The 20118-nt window shown below is 38.2% G+C and overlaps 2 protein-coding genes across 4 annotated transcripts in view; one reads left to right on the top strand and one right to left on the bottom strand.

Moving 5' to 3' along the window:
* Positions 1-382: 382 nt before the first annotated feature.
* Positions 383-4567, bottom strand: LOC130075646 (uncharacterized). 2 transcript variants are annotated; one of them, XM_056240386.1, is made up of 7 exons: positions 4511-4567; positions 2933-3616; positions 2139-2184; positions 1959-2050; positions 1103-1213; positions 700-976; positions 383-590 (listed from the first exon to the last, which is right to left on the bottom strand). In XM_056240386.1, exons 1-7 carry the CDS (start codon positions 4534-4536, stop codon positions 384-386), a joined length of 1443 nt encoding a protein of 480 aa, XP_056096361.1. In that variant the 5' UTR covers positions 4537-4567; the 3' UTR covers position 383. The 2 variants fall into 2 exon arrangements, with proteins under 2 accessions (XP_056096361.1, XP_056096360.1); XM_056240385.1 differs by lacking the exon at positions 4511-4567 and having other exon boundaries at positions 2933-3900.
* A 9305-nt stretch (positions 4568-13872) lies between these two features.
* Positions 13873-20118, top strand: part of sugt1 (SGT1 homolog, MIS12 kinetochore complex assembly cochaperone) — a 73023-nt gene continuing 66777 nt past the window's right edge. For both annotated transcript variants that reach the window (XM_056240390.1, XM_056240389.1), the window contains exons 1-2: positions 13873-14014; positions 14115-14163. In XM_056240390.1, coding sequence (XP_056096365.1) covers positions 14001-14014; positions 14115-14163 — 63 coding nt within the window. In that variant the 5' untranslated portion in view covers positions 13873-14000. The remainder of the gene's footprint in view (positions 14015-14114; positions 14164-20118) is intronic.

Genomic DNA, 20118 nt, shown 5'->3' with positions numbered 1-20118 from the left:
CTCACCACGGCTCGTCTCAGGTGCTGCGGTTATCACTCCGCCCAAGTAGCAGTGCTTCGCCTTCAGAGAATATAGTTCCCAGTATTTATACGGTTAAAATATGTCTGTCTCATGTGACTTTGTACACTCTGTGACTATACAAACCACAACATGTAAATAGGAAAATGTTTCCGTTATTTTGTCACTTATTTGGATTAGTATGCTAGCTGCAACCATTTACAAACAGTCTTTGTGCTAAGCCAGGCTAGCGGTGGGTGCGTCAAACAGACTTATAGCACGCACGGAGATGAAAAAGGTATGTATGGACTTTTCTAACTCTGGGGGGATAAGGTGAATAGGCTAAAGTCCCAAAAAGTCAGAGTGTTCCTTTAAAGAATATATATTTATAACATTAAATCTACAGCTAATTCACATGCTTGTAAGTAGATGTCATAACCAAAACAAGTGGACTCAACGCTGGGGTTCACTTGATTCTGTAAAGTAGCAAAATCTTCAGGTGACAAGGGGCAAGGTATCTCTGGGACAATGACTCCATGCTCAGAGTCAACACGCTGTGAATTCTGGGAGAATAATTCCTCAGCTTGCAATATCTGACATTTGGGGGGAAGACAGGCATTGATTACAAGAACACAATCACCTTACAACATACCATAATACAGTATAGTTTTTTTTTCCAAATCTATCTTAAGTCATGCTTACCTCTGCAAAATCAGGCTCTGACACAGGTGCTTGCAACATTCCAATATTCCAAAGCTGATTCGGTGACAAATTTCCCTCTGTTCGCAAGGGATGGCAGTTCCACATCTCTATGAAATGCTGCAAATCTGTGTGTATTCTCGGGATGAAAACATATCTCACACAGAATAGGTGAACGGCATTGGACAGGTCAAGTAATCCCTCCTCTTCCAAGCTGTGGAGAACATTGTAGTAACTTGATGTTACAGCAGTCCAAACGTCTCTCCATAGCCGTTCCACTCTAAGACAAAGAAAAGTGTGAGGTGCTGATTTAACTGCATTTCTTAAGTTTACATTTAAAAAAAAATCAGAGATGCAAAAAAGTGTATGAGAAGAATACATTAACCATGCTCTCCTATTTAATTACCTTTGGTTATGCACACTTTTTCCAGCAATAAAGCTGCCACGGCCAGTTCCTCGCACAGTAAACATGCACCGAGCAATGTCTACATTCTCCACCCCTTGGTCTGCTCGTACTCTAAAAAAGTTCGAAAGAGCAGTTTTTTATTATTAGAAGTATTATACGTGTTGGTTTCACGAGCCTCAAATCTACAAACACCAAACTCGGCTCAAACGGTCTTTACAGCACGGACAGTTTCAGTACCTGATTATGACTGGGTACTATGAGCAGAGTAGTTATTACACATACCTGGCAAAGTTAATAATAAGTATGCAGCTTCAAAAACTTAATTTATTGATAACAAATTTCTTCCCTCAAGCAATGTAGCTCTTCAGCAATGTTTAGCAGAACGATTGTAAAGCAACACAGCCAAAGCTCAGTAATACTTATTTAATGAGGTAATGGGTATGTTTAAATTAGGGCTGTCAGTTAAATGCGTTATTAACAGCGTACATTTTTTTTATCGCGAGATTAACGTTCTTTTTGGCCTACCAAACTTTGTAGTTTTTTTCACATGCTTTTGCAACAACTAGTAACGTTAGTATAACTACAACACCACACCGGATCTAGCTAGACCGGAGAAGCGTAGCGAGCCACGTCTAGGACAACTCGTATCGCACATCGGACGCGCACTTTCTCAGTTTATGGCCAACAATATTGTTGTTTAAGGACATTGTGGAAGTAAGATCACAAGCACACACACACAACTGATGCGAATTCTCCGCCCCCTTGTCAATATCAGGACCTCGTCAGTATTTCTTTAACCCTTTTATTGATGGACAGTGTTACATTGTGTGAGAATCATTCTGTATAATGTGCATACCTTGATGGCCATCCATTTTTTTCTATTCCATCCATGAAAAACCCAAAAGCTGTTTTGGCTTTGTTATTCCCAGCAACATCCAGGTAAAAGATCTGTTCAGGAGTTGGACACAACAGCATAATATTGATATGTAAGATATACAAGAGAAATGATGAGGGGTTGATTAATAAATATGTTTACCTTCCTTGAAAAGCCATCAATAGCCCCAAAAATCACTATGTTGTACCTATTAAAAAAAAGCCAGCATTTTGTTTATTTTCAAAAACATAAAACGTTTATTTTATTTGATGAGCAGTCTCTTCTGGATTTCTTTGATCCAAAATATAGTAAAAACAGTAATATTGTGAAATACTTTTACAATTTAAAATATAAATCTTTTGTAAGATAAATTTCTTTACTGTCACTTTTGATCAAATTAATGCATCCTTGCTGAATAAAAGTATTAATTTCTTTTAAACAGTAGTGTCTAGTGTGTAATGTTGCAAAATATTATATTTTAAATTAATACTGTTCTTTTGAACTTTATTCATCAAAGAATCCTGAAACAAAATTGTACCTAACTGTTTTCAACATTAATAATGATATTTTTTCTTGAGCATCAAATCATATTATAATGATTTCTGATGGATCATGTGACACTGAAGACTGGAGTAATGACTGCTGAAAATTCAGCTTTACAGTCACAGGAATAAAAAATAATAATAATTGTAATAATATAATAATACTGTTTCTACTGTATTTTGGATCAAATAAATGCAGCCTTGATAAACCAAGAGACTTCTTTTTAAAATATAAATCATCTTCTACAGATCCCAAACTTTTGAGTGGTATGTGTAAATGAGATTTAATGTCAAATCTCATTGATTTAGCGATATAACATCAACATCACAAATGACACAAGACAAACGTAAAGCTATGATTAATATTTAATTAAAAATATATTAAAAAATTGTATTAAATGTATTAAAAAGTACCTTATCAGCTTGTGATTAGTGTCTATATGGACAAGAGACAAAGGTGCAGGAACAGAGTATGTACGTCTTGCGACGCATGACAGCTGGACCATCCTTGAAAGTACCCCTGCACCATCTACACGTTGCAAAGACATCTTTACTCTTCTCCATGTAACTCGGTGTCCCATTGCTTGTAGAGACCCTTTCACCAGCCTGTATCCAGCATGAGGTGTTCTTGCCTTTATAGATCTAACTTTCTGATCAAGCTCATGATCAGAAATATCAGAATAGTTGCTCCTGACAGACAGACTTTCCTCTTTCATTCGCCTGTATAAGGTTGATCTTGAAATGCCATGCACTTCAGCCAAAGAGGCCAGAGGTAAGTGCATGCTGAGCAAATTTTGGAGTGTTTCTCTTTGTATGTTTAATCTGGGACGCCCCACACTTCCACTCCATTCAGCCACAGCTACATTGTCCAACAATGGAGGGACAATACTCTGTGAAAGGTAATTGGAGATAACTACATTTAACTGTTCTAGAGCATCCACCACACCCTGGGGTATGTCTATATATGATGCTCCAGCTCGAACAAACTGTAACTCCTGACAGCAAACAAAGTGGAGATAATCAAAGTCAATGGGATGCCTATTAACAATTGAACCAATTCTATCCACAGACCTATGCAAAATCTGCCATTGCGTGGTCCTGCAAAGAGAAACAACATTTAAAAACAAAATTAGCTGATGTAACAAATATATAACATTCAGAAGCATGTCTATTTAACTGTATTACTTAGTTTTTGACTAAATCAAAATGTTGCTGTAGTGTGTCAGAAGGAAATATCAGTGTACATTTCCAAACATGCATTTAGCCATTAATTGTAATAATCCAGTGAGATGTTTATATGCACAATGAGTCTGACAACAGCCGGTATACCGGTAATCTGATTTCACCATCATTGATTCTTTCTGGGATTACATGAAGAAACAGAAAAACGGAGACAGACAAAATCCAGAAGAACTGTGGCAACGTCTCCAAGGTGATGCAATTCTGACACACTACAGCAAAATAACTGATGAATAACTGACTTTAAACTATTTTTTTTGGGTGAAAATACTAACGTGCCTATGACTTTAAGGGGCTGATGCACCGAAGGAATCTTATTATAACGTTAGTTCCTCGAACTAATGGCGGGTCTAAACCAGGACTAACTTATAGGAAGGAACTAACGTTACCAGTGACTTTAGTGCACGCTGATTGGCCAAAGTCGTGTAAATACAGAATATATAGCCTATATATTCACTCCAGAAACTAACTATACGAACATCGAAAATAGTGGCCTTTAACGTTACGCTGAGAAAATCCAATGTGATTATGTATGTCTGCTCAGATAGCAACATTGGACATCAATCACACGGCAAGCGGTACAATATATTTGGTGTTGGCTAACGTTAATACAATCTAGTCAGCGGTAACACTAAGTTAACTAACGTTACAGACTGGTCTATCCGACGCAACGTATTTAAATGGGACAGCATAAGAGGAGAGAATCATTCAGTTCACTTGTCACTGTTTATGATATTAAATTGTCTTACTTACCCAGTAAACGACCTGTTGCTCGCCATTCTAGAAGTTCGCTCGCTTTTCTCTCAGACACAGACTGGCCTGGCGACGATGATGGCAGCAGCAGCGGCGGGAAATTGTAGTGGGCGTGGCAAACCTGTCACTTCAATCGAGGGTGACCAATAGAAAAAGGCCTTTCATCTGGTTGTTAGAGACCGCCTACTGAGGTACATCTTCACGAGCAAGCAAAACTTTTCAACTCGCAAGCAAAACTTTTTAACTCGCAAGCAAAACTTTTCAACTCGCAAGCAAAATATTTACACCCGCAAAAAAGACAGCAGAAAGGAGAGCAAAATGTGTGGGTTTGTGATGAAAAGTTTTTGAAGTGCACAAAAAGAATAAAAAAAGTTTTCACAAGAGTACACACACTGCAAATAATTATGTTATCAACTTCTTTATTTTTGAGCCTTTAGAAGACTTTTTTGCACTCTTTTTTTTTTTTTTTTTACAAAATAATTAGCTTTATTCTCAAACACAGAATGTTTGATTGAATAAAAAAGACACAAAGGAAACTCCATACTGCTGCATCCCTTAAAAGTCTTGTAATTGCATTTGTGTCCATTATTAAAAAACGATGTCGTCGAAGAGGTAATTTGGTAAACACTCGACAGGAGCGCCTGAGGTAACGTTACCACGGCCCGTTGGTCTTAAAGCTCCGCCCACGCAACTTGATTGACATTCCTCATTTTCATTTGAATTATCATTTGCTGTTTCCGGCTACCGTTTGAGCATTTGATTTATCATTTGCGATGTCCGTTTGAGCATTAGATTTGCCATTTTCGATGTTGGTTTGAGCATTTGATTTATATTTTGTCCATTTGATTTATGATTTGAGCATTGACTTATAGATTTAATTATGACAGGTTTATACTGGGTTGATAATGAAAATTAAAAATCAAAAACAAATGAGTTTTAACTTGATTTTTGATACAGTTCATGCTTCCACGATTGAGGAAATGAAATTGCATTTGAGCATTTGATTTATCATTTGTGCAGCCATTTTGAGACTTTGATTTATTATTTAATAATTTGACCATTTGATTCATCATTTGAGCAGTTGTTTTGAGACTTTGATTTATTATTTGATATTTTAAGCATTTTAATTTTAATTATGTTAGGAAAAAACTTCCATATAATTTAGTGATGAAATAGTGTACGTAATTGTAGAAAAACGAAATACTGTATTGACCTGCCTCTCCTTCCTCGAATGCCGAATTGAATGCTGGGATATTTCTGCCGTCAAGTTCACACAAGTTACCAGCCGATGCATCCTCGGTAAAATGGGCGTGTCAAGAACACATCCGGGATTTATAACTGTTCTTGCCAAAATGCAAACTTGTGTATTGGGACAGTACTTGGGCCACAAAAGATGACGTTTCACAAGAACACAAGGACACAAGTACAGACAAGAACACACAGATTGAGAAAGGCCCACCAGTGGATGGACGGCCTACGTCATTTCCGTATCGTCATTTCCGTATCGTCATTCACTTTTCAAATTTGACGCGCCATGCTGATGTCAGCGGTAAGAAAAAATATATAAACTGTCGATGATTTATAGGTCATGTCAGAATTCAAATGCACAAACTAGCTAGTTAAAAAATCGTCTTGTTTTCAAGGTACTTTGTCGTGTTTTTTAAAGGTATTAGTGAACTCTGGTGTGCCTCAATTCTAGAGCTAGGTTGCTACAATAGAACACTTGTACTCCAATATAGTTAAATATAAACATGCTCATTCTAATCATATTGTACATCTGTTCTTGCTTTAGGTGTGGTGAATGTCAAAAAACTGCCCCAGGCTGTAAGAGACATGTGTGTCCCTTTTAAAATTGTACAATGCAGAAATTGCAGATGTTCTTTCAAAGACTGGGTGGGGTACCGTATGGAGACCTGCGAGGGTTTTATACAGACCCTGAATTTCCTGAGCATTGCCCAGACTGCCAGTTTTAGGCGGCAGGAATGAGGTGTGGTGTGCACAGTGTGCAATAGGCTTTATGCACAGCTTCACTACTTCCTGAACTTCAGCCAGCCCTTTGTTTCCTGTCTGTCATTATTGGACAAACTGATTAGTCCAGGTGTGCCTGATTATTGTTACTGAGGCCAGGCACACCTGAATTAATCAGTTTGTCCAATAATGACAGACAGGAAACAAAGGGCTGGCTGAAGTTCAGGAAGTAGTTAAGCTGTGTGTGCATAAAGCCAATAGTTTATTTGGTCTATAGTTTATTCTCTTGAAATAGGGACTTCCCCCACAACCTTACGGGCCTGACTGTGGCATCTTCATTCTGATGGTCAGATTTGACTAATTTTACTAATTAGATTGTGTAATTTCCAATAAATATTGCAAAACCATGAAGTGTTAATTTGATCTGGATTGTTTGGTAAATTGTCTGATCATGTGAATCTACGTATATTTTAAAAACAGAAGTGGTTACATTTACAAAAAAAAAAAGAAAAGAATTGAATATCCAAATGGGCAAGGCAAAAAACTGTGGTCAATTAACATGTACAAGTCTGTTGTATTGACAAAACGTTATAGTCCATTGATCTAGGCTGAATTTAAGTCACAAAAAATAGTGATATGATCTGAACAATATATATTTTCAAGGTGGTTCTTGTGAATGCAGTTTGCATGAATTATTGAAGTTATAATATTAGGTATATAATTGAGAATTGTTTTATGTAAAGAGATATGATAAAGATCATATTTCAATTTGCACACAGCTTTTATATTATATATTTTAAGTCATAAAAGTAAAATGACAATACGGAAAAGACGTGTGCAATTAAGCCTGCAAAGAATGCTGTCTATCCAGAGGTGAAAACAGAAAATAAATATGCTGTCTATCCAGAGGTGAAAATATAAAATAAATATGTCTATCCAGAGGTGAAAATCTAAAATAAATATATGTCTATCCAGAGGTGAAAATATAAAATAAATATGTCTATCCAGAGGTGAAAATATAAAATAAATATGCTGTCTATCCAGGGGTGAAAATATAAAATAAATATGCTGTCTATCCAGGGGTGAAAATATAAAATAAATATGCTGTCTATCCAGGGGTGAAAATATAAAATAAATATGCTGTCTATCCAGAGGTGAAAATGTAAAATAAATATGGTGTCTATCCACTGGTGAAAACAGAAAATAAATATGCTGTCTATCCAGAGGTGAAAATCTAAAATAAATATATGTCTATCCAGAGGTGAAAATCTAAAATAAATATGTCTATCCAGAGGTGAAAATATAAAATAAATATGCTGTCTATCCAGGGGTGAAAATATAAAATAAATATGCTGTCTATCCAGGGGTGAAAATATAAAATAAATATGCTGTCTATCCAGGGGTGAAAATATAAAATAAATATGCTGTCTATCCAGAGGTGAAAATGTAAAATAAATATGGTGTCTATCCAGAGGTGAAAATATGAAATAAATATGCTGTCTATCCAGAGGTGAAAATATAAAATAAATATATGTCTATCCAGAGGTGAAAATATAAAATAAATATGCTGTCTATCCAGCGGTGAAAACGGAAATTAGCGGCAAAACGGAAATGACGGAGAAAACGGAAATGACGTAGGCTGTCCATCCACTGGTGGTGTCCAAGGGGGTAATCCATCGACCGGAAGTTGAAGCCGGCCGGGTGCCGCCATGTTGTAGCAGAACTTCACTTGCGTTAGCATTTCCATTGACTCCCATTCATTTTTGCGTCACTTTGACAGCGAATAACTTTACATCTGAGGCGTTTAAAGACTCCATTTGTCCATTATTTATTTCTAAAGAAACACGACAATGTATAAAGGGCTCCATTACCTTCTATGTTACACTATGGCCCCGTAGAAACAGATTTAGTAAAAATAGGCTAACGATTGCGTCATAACCACTCGACTCTCTGTCGCGCTGTACAGAAATTACCGTACAGACAGGAGGAGAAGCTCGCAGGCAATCGGGGGGACGTCCCGTCAAGGGAGAAGCCCATAGATAATGAGTCCATAAAAACAACAGAATACTTACTCCTGCTCACTCACGCCAAAGAACTCTTTGCTCAAGTTCCCCGTCTCTGCAAGTTTAACGTTGGCAGTTTTCACGCACAGCTACTAGAAGATTAACGTCTGTCAGACAGGTTGCTCACGTCATCAAGCTTAGTTTGAGTCGGTCTGAGTCTGCGCGTCAGGAACGGAAGTTCTCAAAAATCGCTAAAAGTGGGCTTCAACTGTCTCAACTGAGTTCCAATGAGATCGCTCTGTCCATTTCTTTTACTGTCTATGGTGGTGTCTATCGAGAAGTGAGTCTGCGGGGCTGCAGCTGGATATAAAATAAATATGCTGTCTATCCAGAGGTGAAAATATAAAATAAATATATGTCTATCCAGAGGTGAAAATATAAAATAAATATGCTGTCTATCCAGCGGTGAAAACGGAAATTAGCGGCAAAACGGAAATGACGGAGAAAACGGAAATGACGTAGGCCCGGATTATTATTATTTTTTTTTTTATTGAATATCAAGATTTACAAACAAACATGGCTGCATAACTTCCTTTTTTACAGAATAGGATATAAGAAAAATATAGCCAGAGGGAGCAGCACTTAATACAACACGAATGTAATGTAGACAATTACAAAATAGGATATTGGTAAGGAAAATAAAACATAAAAAATAAATAATAATAATAATAATAATAAAAAATAAATAATAATAATAATAATAAATAAATAAATAATAAGTATGTAGATAAAACATCCATGACATAAGGGGTAAATTCAGACTTTTTCATCCATTTATCTCAGTTGGGAAGTGTTTTAGGGTATCATATATTTTTTGAGCTTTAGGACCTTTCAGAGTTTTTAAGGATTTTATATACAGTTTAAATTCATTTAAAAAAACAACAAATTTGGGAGATGATTTCACAATTCTACACTTGTGAATGAAGAATTTAGCTAGACATACAATTGTATTAATACACAACTCAACATCCTTGCTTTGCAGAATCAAACCAAATGTAATGTCGTCTCTGGATATAAAGGTTGGGAATGAAGATATCTGCTGCTTAATCCATTTATGTACATCACACCAAAATATCTGTATTACATTACATGAGAAAAACACATGGTCCGTAGTTTCAACACCCTTTTCACAGAATGTACAAGTGTTATCATCTATACCAAAGCGAAGTCTCAGTAATTCTTTAGAGGGATAAATGTTGTTCATTACTTTAAAGTGAGTTTCTTTCACTTTGGGGGGTATAGGGAGTGTTAGATACATTGTTCTTAGTTTAGTAATTGAATCTTTATCAAATTTTTGAATGATGTTATTTTTATTTTGCCTTTCAGGGTAAAGGTATTCAGTAAAACAATTTCTAATAAAGTGGTTAGTACATTTTTTATCTAGAATACAAATCCCTTGAATTGATAGTGAGGCCAATTGTGGTTGTATTGGATATTATAAAACGGTTAGTTCCAATCCTTGATTCTGATTGGTCAATAGCTGTGCTTTATTCACGATAAAACACGGCTATGACCGCTTCACCCAACGGTTCTATGTATCACTACACAACACCCCTAGCAACCACTCTTAGCAACTTAAACAGATGTTTCATCTCATTGATATTGTTCATTTAAAGCTAGAGCAGAGCATTGTGAGAGATCGAGTAAGCGAGTGTACCTGCATTTACAGTAGACGTAGCATTTTCCTTCAGGTCAGTCCTATATTCATAATAAAAAAATGCGTTTGAATGTCCGCTGCATATTTTGTCCTTTTAACAGTCATGGGGTTTTCCGTGCATAACGTTAATCATCTGTCAGTTGCGTCTGTCTTCTCTGTGATCACAAGTTCGAGTCCTTTCAAAAGCCTTCTCTACAGACTCACTCACTCACTCACTCATAAAGACAGTCTTTGCCGCCATCTATTGGCGAAATAATATATGTAACTTCTGTTGCTGTTCACGTTCCGGGACTATTTTTTCCAGCGGAAGGCAGGCTTTTAGTGATTTTACTTCATGAAAGTTGCATAGATACATATTTTTCGGCTTTAATATTTTTATTGTGTGGCAACCGTTTTATAAAAGCAATAAGGTACTCGAGGCAAGTGCTGTATCGTGAATAAGTAACGGCTGAAGGGGTTGCAGGCACTCCGCTTCGCGTCGTGCCTAACAACGCCCTCCAGCCGTTACTTATTCACGATACAGCACAGCCTCTCGTACCTTATTGCTTACATATGCCAAAGTGTTTCTTATTAGAAAGACAAATTGTTGGGGTAGCGCTCTGTGTAATTTAGTGAAGTCTGATTTTAAGGGTTGGAAATTATGTTTGATGCCAAATTGTTCATAATTTAAGAAATGACCATTGATATCCATTAAGTCAGCTATGGACCATATATTTCTCCCATACCAATCTTCAAAAAACAGAGATCTGTTGCAGTGCAGAACATATCTGTTGTTCCATAGTACAGACGTGTGGGGTGAGAAGTTGTGTACGTACAACATTTTCCAATACAAGAGTATTTGTCTGTGAAACTCTGATAAGGATATAGGTAATTTGTCAACATTAAAGTCCGCTCTAAGCAGAAAATCTAAACCTCCTATTTTCTTGAATCAAGTATTTGGAATACAATACCAAAAGGCGTTGCCGTGTTTGATCCAAGATTTTAACCAATTTATTTTTAAGGTCCCATTAAGGCAGTCAAAATCAATAACTTTTAGTCCTCCATCCTTTGTGTCTTTAACCATATTGCTTTTTTTCATATAATGTGGTCTGTTTCTCCAAACGAAGTTTATGTTGATTTGGTTGATAGATTTAATTAATTTGTTTGGAATGGCATTGGAATAGGCTGGGTAAATACATCACGATAAACATTCCATCTTAGTTAGGTAAATTCGTCCTAGAATTGATAGGTCCCTCTGTAAGTAGGCCCGGATTATTCACCACACCGCTCCAGTGTTTGAGAGCGAATCGAAAATTCACGCGCACGGCCATTGATTAAACCACGTCAAAATCATGCAGCACTTAAATTAAATTATGAATTTAAAACTGATTTTGGAGATCTATGACTAGTTCATAGGTGCAATGGCCTATGCCCACACATAATATACTGCGGTCACAAGAATAATACAAATAAAATAAAAACTTTTGATTATTATTTATTTATTTATTTATTTATTTATTATTTGATTATTCGCATTTTTTATTCTTTAGTTATTTATTTTTCATGTCAATCTGTGTTCATTTTGACCACGAACCATGCGCTGTCACTTAATTCATCGCGTGCAGCCATTCATCCCTTTAAAAACGAACGATAAATAGTGCTGAACATGTCTGAGACGGAGAGTTTTGAATTGTGCAGCGCAGCCTATAGCTCTATAGGCCTATGTCTAAAATGACCAGCCATTTCTCATATTTTTTTATCACATAATTTATCAAAATGGTTAATTATAAAATAAATTGTCTTTGAATGCTTGAGATGGACCCGCGCAAACGCGACATCGGCCTCCCGTATAGTGGGCCGACTCAAAGCCGACGTAACGGAGCTTGTAAATAGAGCACTGACAGACAGGAGATCTGCCTATGCCTGGCCGACGCCTCTGCGATGTTATAGGGAGGGAGGCCGACGCTCGATGTGGGGCCGACGTCGGTCAGACGTACGTGTGCTATCTGGGTACAGTGTAATGCCATCAAATTCAGTAAGCAAATATAATGCAAAAGCTATGGTTGTAACTATTATGTTAGCTGCGTACAGTAGCCTACCAATATAATTTGTGTAAAGAATAGGCCTACTTATTTTTTTATGTGCAATTACTTCCCAAACTAAGTGTTGTATAACCAACATTAGAGCACTGATGTGTGAACTAAATTTGTTGTGTTACAGTGAAGTTATTAAATATTTTTTTTTATATAATATAAAATGTGCAGAAGCAGTGCAGTATGACCAGTGAGTTTACCATTGATGTGTAAACTGAATTGGGTGGTTTGTAACATTGAAGTTAATGACTATTTTTATATTTTTGACTATGAGTTGATGCTGTAGTCGTTTTGGGGTTATATTGCACTTTGCAGATGGTCCCTTCGGACTCAGCCGCCTGCGTGCTCATAGAGATCCAATTATATATTATAAAGCTCGTTTTGAGGAGAATTGGGTTGTATCTCGTTGTCTAGGTTACTGTGATTGTAAATAGGTGTCGTTTGTGTTTTAACAACGTTTAGCTCAAGAATATTGATCCGGGAAGTTCGAATAGCATGTGAATATATTGCCAACTTCACTGAACACATTGAGTTAAGCACTGACCGCATTTCTTTATATTAGAGTCCAAGTTCAAACACTATGAAACGCTCCATTAACGTACGGAGCTCTGAAACACTGCCAGCGGGACATTAAACAGGAGGAAGTGTCTGTCCGAGCTGCCAACAGGTTTTGCGTGGGAACGCAAATATCTTTGCGAGGGAACGCAAAACTTTTGCGTGGGAACGCAAATAACTTTGCGAGGGAACGCAAACATTTTGCGTGGGAACGCAAATATCTTTGCGAGGGAACGCAAAAGTTTTGCGAGGGAACGCATAGTTTCTCGGGGGAACGCAAAAGTTTTGCGAGGGAACGCAAAAGATTGAAAAAAAAAAAAATCTCCTATCCTAAAAAAATTTCCACCACCACGTCCCTTTAGGGGCTCCGTAGGTTTGTAATGTTTTTGTAGTGGAAGCCATTATAATTTCTGTGATGGTTTCTATTTTTTTTTTTCCAAAAAATAAATACATAAATAAATACATAAATGCATAAATACATACATACATATTGGTTTTTGTCACGAATCTTTGTGCGCAATGTATTTTGTCGGGTCTTTTCCCATAGTTCTTAATTCCGGAAGTAGCGCAGGATTGACAGCATAGATATATACATATATAATATATATAGATCCCTCATTAGCGATTCCACATAAGCCGTCCAAACGGTCAAAGTCAGTCCATGAACAATCGAGAATAAATTGACTGTGTTTGCAAGCAAAGTTATATGCAAGTATGAATATCTATAACTACTGTAGACTTCACCAGATGATTTTCATAGGATTTAATACAACAAGATGAAAGCATTAGCTAACACGACATTTAAAAGTTAGCATAGTTTAAAAACCTGTAATATTGAGTTAATATACATTAAAAACATAAACCAACACATTCCCACCTGTGAAAGGTTATCTCGTTTTTTTTAGGGAATTTAAATCCCGGCAGTTTTTACAAGCAGAGGCTACACACTGTTGTGCCATCTAAAAACTCGTTGATTTACAGTGAGGGACGACAGCATCTGAAGGGTTTTTGACCGTTCCAATATGGCGGACGCGTTAACACGTCTGCAGTGGTCGAATGTGATTTCTACGTTTAGATGTCTATGATTGTCAGGCCCACATGTTTACTTCCTTTAGCGTCTCCGTTTCCTCCAGAACTTTCTACAGCTTCAGAAGGAAAGTACTGAGAGCGGACCCATGGCAACCAGCGGGTGAGTTATTTAAGGCCTTTTTAACAAATGCGTTTAATACCTACACACACATACATGTAACGTTATAACGTTACCCATATAATGTGAAATTACATTGCAGGCGTTTCTCTGACAGTTTCATAGACGAGGATCCAGAGAGAGCCCTTGAGGTAGGCGCTTTTTCACTCTCAGCTATTTTTGCAGTTTACACACAATACTTCAGACGTGTTTATCTGATTTAGGATTCAAACATCTCTCTCGCGATGGGCAGCTTGGCGGTTAAACGGATTGTTTTAAGGTTAGGTTTAGGGTAGGGGTTGGTATAAAGCATCAAACCACATGAATATAATGCTGGTAGCATAATCTGTTAGGTAGCATTTTTTTTCGCTGTCGAACTGTGCTAGCTACCTACAGTGGGAGCTAACAAAATCTGAGGGTAGCATAAATTGTCAGACTGGTCAAAACTTTGAGCTTCCGCAAGAGCCAATGAGGTTTGTTCTCGCACGTCAAACAGGTTTCGGGTTAAACTTCTGTTTATGTTCACTGATATTTATAACGTGAATAAAAGCCTAAATTTAATCTGTTAATTATTGCAATCGTATCTCTTCAGAAAATCTGCACTAAACCGCTTTATTCATATTGGTAATCCGCGGGCAGGCCAAATAATATAAAAAACAAAATTCCAATTAATTGTGGGTGGGTCGCGGGTGGATGAGATAAATCATTGTGTTGATTATAATAAAGGCAGAACTCTAATTTCGCGGTAAAACGCAACGAATGTCCCTCACTCTTTTAATTTCGTTTTCAATAACAACGATCTCTTCAGGGAAAACCAATCAAGGAAAACATATGCCCAGATCACCTCCTAGTGGCCATTATATAAAACCCCCACATGAGATATTGCTTAACTTAACAGCTTTAACTAAAAAAATATACACAAGGCAAAGCTTAACAGAAATTATTCTGATTAGAGTGTTTTCCAACATAATGGAAATAACTTGTTTAAAGCTTAATTTTTCATCAGGCACTAATTTGCCGACTCTTTAAGCTATGCGGTTGCGGGGTCCATTTGTTTAAGCAGCAATGAAGGCAAAACAGATCCAAGAGAAAAAAGAAAAAAAAAGAATTAATAACAAAAGAAAAGTACAGTGTGTGAGCATTTTACTGAAATAGTTAACTAGGATGAATCAAGTGCTGGTTATGTGATTAGTAATGAACGTGAAGCGCTGTAAATGACAATAAACTAAAAAAGCCTATATCCAGCTTTTGCTTATAGGCTTAATGTATTTAATATCTTGTGTGTGTAAAAGTGAATTATACAAGCTCATATACAAGTCGATGTGTACAAGAATGGTAATGCGTTTTATGCATTGCGCACAGTTAAATGATAGAGCTTTCATCATAAAACTAAGCATTTAAATATCATCTTACTAAGACACATTACTGGGAGATATTATAGCATGTGTGGTAGATTTTTCCCTAAACCTAACTACGTACCTGGGTCTTGTATCCAATCGACGTCCCCTAACGTCTTCAGTCGACGTTTAGTCTATCTGGGTCTCGTCTCCAATCGACGTCGCCTAACATCTTCAGTCGACATTTAGTCTATACTCCAGCGAGTCTACAGTCGACTTCAGCTGAGTTCACTAACTCTAAATTGCTCCCCTAACTAGCTTACTTGCTTCCCTAAACTGACCAGCTGCGCAGCAGTAAGAAACAGACAGACCTCAGCAAATGTCTTCTAAATGCTTTAATCACGGCCAGGAGAGAGTTCTCGACATTTCCTCAGAGAACGGCTCTATGCACGGCGGTATTTCCGGTGAAGGTCTAAGGATGCTGGATTACTTCAGCCGATCGTAGAGTCTAGGGGTGCGCCGATCCGATATTCGGTATCGGTATTAGTCCGATACTGGCCAAAATCACTGGATCGGATATTGTATGAATCGCGGGAGTATATTCCGATCCGATACGACCACGGACCTAGTCCTAAACTGTCAAACAAATGCTTAACAACACCTGAGAGACATGCCGTAAAGAGAGATGAGCAACATGCGTCACGCTGCAGCTGCACGCAGGGTCGCCAGATTTTCACAACAAAACCCGCCCAATTGCATTTTAAAAAGTAGCCAATCGCGTTTCGGGGTGTGAGAGGGAGCGCTGACTTGGCAACACTGGCGTCACGTGAACAGTAGCTAGAACGAGTAAGGTGAGACCTGTCAGCAATTATCATGTCAGCTGTGTGGAGTTATTTTAAAAAAGTGTGCATTTTGTTTTGTGAGTCTCCGCAACGGCGATAGATTGGAGCGCGTCCGAGTGAAGATTGTGCGCGCGCCACAAGAGAACACTGTATCCGTGCAACTGATAGCAGCGGCAACAAGCGCTCAGCTTGATTTAAAAAAACAAACACATTTTAGCGCTAGGTCTAACTATGTTAATTAATGCTCTGTTAAATGGAGATGTTTTATTTATTTGTATTACATCTGTGCCTCATAATGTTTCAAAAGTGTTGGGGGGCAATATCGATCCTGAGAAAAAGAGAAAAATACATAGCTACAGAACATATATCATCATAATCATGTTTATTTGGCTTCATGTTTTATCCGTAGAAACGTTTCTCTCAGTTGTTTATGTGCGGAACCGTGTAGAACAGCGGTTTTTAATAGGTGAGGCGCGCCTCCCCAGGGGGGCGCCAAAGAGCGACAGGGGAGGCGCGACACGCAAAGAAAAATTAACTGTATGCAGCTCTTGAGCTCTATTAATATCGGCTGTGAGGGAAAAAAAAGATTTTTTTGGGGGGGGGGGGCAGGGGCGTCATGCAAGCCAAAATTCTGGGGGGGCACAATCTGAGATGTTGCAATTGTTTTCTGATGGGTGATATGGATCATGTTAGGAGGGGTCAGGGGGTTTCTCCCCCTGAACATTTTTTTAATTCTGGCTGCTAAACATACCATTTCAATGCAGTTTGGGAGGGACAGAAATACCTTAACGGAGCTAGCAGCAACCCTCCTCTATCTGAGGACTAAGTTAAAGTATCTATTTTGTAAGTTTATGTAAAAGACAGGTTGATGAAAGAACTGTAAGCTCAAATTCAAAAGCTTTTGAAGTCTACTTCATTAAAGCATGTTTACACACACACTTACTGTACACTTAGGCCCACTACACATGATTTTAAAAACAGTACCATTGCAGTTTTTATGTTATGATTTTAAATTGGTATGTGACCTAAGAACGATCTTACATTAAAGGTAGCACATACAAGTGCTGAGGTCTGACTTTGTGGTGCTCTGAAATTAAGTTATTTTAATATTAATATTTGATGAAGGACTTTGAAAGAAGTTTGACAGATTTCAGTGCTGAATAAGGTTAACACTACCCCGTTTATTTGAAAATGGTTAATATTTGACAGAAATGTAAAAAAAGTAATCAAATCAAATGCAATATGTATAGCTATCTGTATAACAACTATGCTGTAGGGATTTGGGGTGTAGTCCTACTATGATATTAGACTACATTAAAAGATAATGAATTTCAAACCTGAACCAAACATATTTTTTAATTCAAAGATCAAAGTCTGTCATTAGTCTTTAGTCTGCCAAAAAAAAACCCCATTAAAATCATGAACTCAAATGTCATTGTGAAAAAAAAATGTGTTACTGTTGTAACAGTGTGTAGGCTAAATCAGACCTTTCATGCTATAGCCTAACGCTAATAAGCCTTATGGCAAAATTATTATTACAACTAAATTGTCGGTCATTAAATAGGAAAACTAAATAATTTTGTAGATGATTTGCTTTGTGTAGGCCTAACCCGACATCAGACTTTATAAGGCCCGGACGAAGTTTTTTTTTGCACACAGTGACGCGACCAATCAATCACTCCTTTAATGCTGCGTTCACACCAGACGCGAATAGCGCGTCAAATTCGCTCTAGTTATAGCCTACGCGTGAACACTTTAGGCTTGTTCGACTTCATGCAGCTCTGCGCAGACCGATCGGCGGCAGACTTGAAGCAGTGCATGCCGGTTAGAAATTTTGTCCGACTTGATACAGCGCCGACGCCACGTGACTGTGACGTATCCCATCAAAGTACCGCGAGAGCGATTCGAGAATAGCCGGAGAACTCAGCCAGCGCAGCTTCTGAAGAGCGGCTGCTCTGGGCTGCACGAGCTCTGATGACGACACAGCTGTTCCACGATTGGCCGGATTCACCGCATGACAACGATCACGTGCGTTTCGTGTTTATTCGGTTTATTCTCACACACCTTTAGTTCCACTAAAGCTCACAAATCATTTTTTTTTAACAGTAAACACTCTTTTCATGTAGTCGCGATGTATTGTGTTATGTTTATCAAAATAAAACTGATTAAAAAACGTTGATTCCACTTCATTGATAGTAGCTGTAGGTTTATGTTGAACTTTATTCTTGTTCAAACAAACGCTGTATGAAGCAGTACATAAAGTATTGAATGAAAATGTCTCTGAAACATCTGTGTATTTGGCTAATATTGCATTTATTTCACTTCAGCTGTGCTAAAGTATACAAACACCACGTGAGCGGTCACTACGGGAACCAGAAAGTGTCCGACTTCACGTCTCCGTTTGCAGCTCCTCCCCGCCTGCACGCGGCTACTCTCGCCGATCAGTTACATCCAGCCGCAGCCGATGTCGAACACACCTTTTGAATCCATTCGCGCGTCAAGAGCAAATGACGCGCGTAAAAAAACTAAAGTTTAGACTGGCTGCCTGCACATTCACTGTCCTCGCGGCTGCGGCTGCTGCAATTGGAAGGGGCTGGCTGCAGGACGACTCAACTTCCACGGACAGTTTTTAATATTTTATATCAAGATTTTGCTTTAGTAGGCTATAATTTTCGGGACAATTAAGGCCGGTTTCGGGATTCGGGACAACAGCTTAGATTTGGGGACTGTCCCGAATTTTTCGGGACTTCTGGTCACCCTAGGGAGGAAAAATCTGAGGGGGCACGTGCCCCCTCACTTTGAATGGGCATGACGCCACTGGGGGGGGGGGGGGGGGGGACTTGCATGCGGTTTAATATTTTCGAGTCAATTAATTTCACCTACCAATCATATGAGAGGAACGCAGCTCTAACACGTTACAAGCCTATCAGAAGCAGAGCGGGTCCAGGCAACACAGTATGATTGAGATCCAGTAGCGTACTGTGGGGTTTCAGTCAGGGCCTTCAGTAACGACCCCACCCCCCCGCGCGCCGAAAGCGCGTGCATGCTAGATAGAACCGACGCCTATTTTTCACGCGACACGCAAGCGTGTTTGAAGCGTTTCCAGGCAAAATAGAATAGGAAAAGATGATTTTTATTTTGTCCACGAATACATATTAATAAATTACATTTTGATGGTTGAAAGTCTAGGTTTTGACATAAATTTAGATACAAATATAATTTATAAATAAATAAATAAATATCAATTTTCAAACATTGCACCTGTCAATACAGAACGAAATATTGTGTAGTCTATTTTGCTGTCAATAGTGCTGACAGTGTCTTTAAGGCTTTATATTTATGCTTAACATGAAGTAGCCTAGTCACCTATGAAGTCACCTAGCAGCAGCGCCGCGTCAGACACGTTTCTGGTGTGCAAAGACACAGAAAACGCGACGCAGTCGCCACGCTCACGCCACGCAGCCAGTGTGTCATCGGCCTAACACTCACTCATTACTTGTAAATAAAATACATCCTCCGATCATTTCTGATGAAACGTTCAATGACCTCCTCATGCAGTTGTGCGTCCTGCTTAGGGTGAATAAGCAGCTCCTTATCTATGGAAGTAAGCGGGCGCCATAACTGAGCTGTTGCTGGGTAGCGTTGCGCCATTGCCTCCTATTGTTTTAGTTGCAATTTGCGTCCACTGGAATAAACAGCCCGCGATTTACGACTGTCACTAACGTTACAACTTTTATAATGTCGAGTGGGAAAACATGTTCCGTTTTAAATTGTTTCAGTGGCGGCAGTAAAGGGCGCATTGGGGTAGTAACATTACTGTTATGTCTGTTGTTAATGTTTGATTTGCTTGACTGTGACAGAATTTTTTGAAAATAACAAATTAAATTAACAGATTAAATTAAATATAATGCCGTTTTTGTTATAATAA

This window comes from Rhinichthys klamathensis, unplaced genomic scaffold, assembly GCF_029890125.1.
Source record: "Rhinichthys klamathensis goyatoka isolate OS25496 unplaced genomic scaffold, OSU_Roscu_1.1 h1tg000595l_1, whole genome shotgun sequence".
Taxonomy (NCBI): domain Eukaryota; kingdom Metazoa; phylum Chordata; class Actinopteri; order Cypriniformes; family Leuciscidae; genus Rhinichthys; species Rhinichthys klamathensis.
The sequence above is the reverse complement of the archived record's forward strand: the minus strand, read 5'-3'. Positions and strand labels throughout refer to the sequence as shown.

Excerpts from the sequence above, each read along its gene's own strand:
- LOC130075646 (XM_056240385.1), bottom strand. The coding sequence starts at position 3,684 with ATGCTTCTGAATGTTATATATTTGTTACATCAGCTAATTTTGTTTTTA. Across the intron at positions 2,185-2,932 it reads ACTAATCACAAGCTGATAAG|GTACAACATAGTGATTTTTG; the intron begins GTACTTTTTAAT and ends TTTTTTTAATAG. Across the intron at positions 1,214-1,958 it reads AAAAATGGATGGCCATCAAG|AGTACGAGCAGACCAAGGGG; the intron begins GTATGCACATTA and ends GAACTTTTTTAG.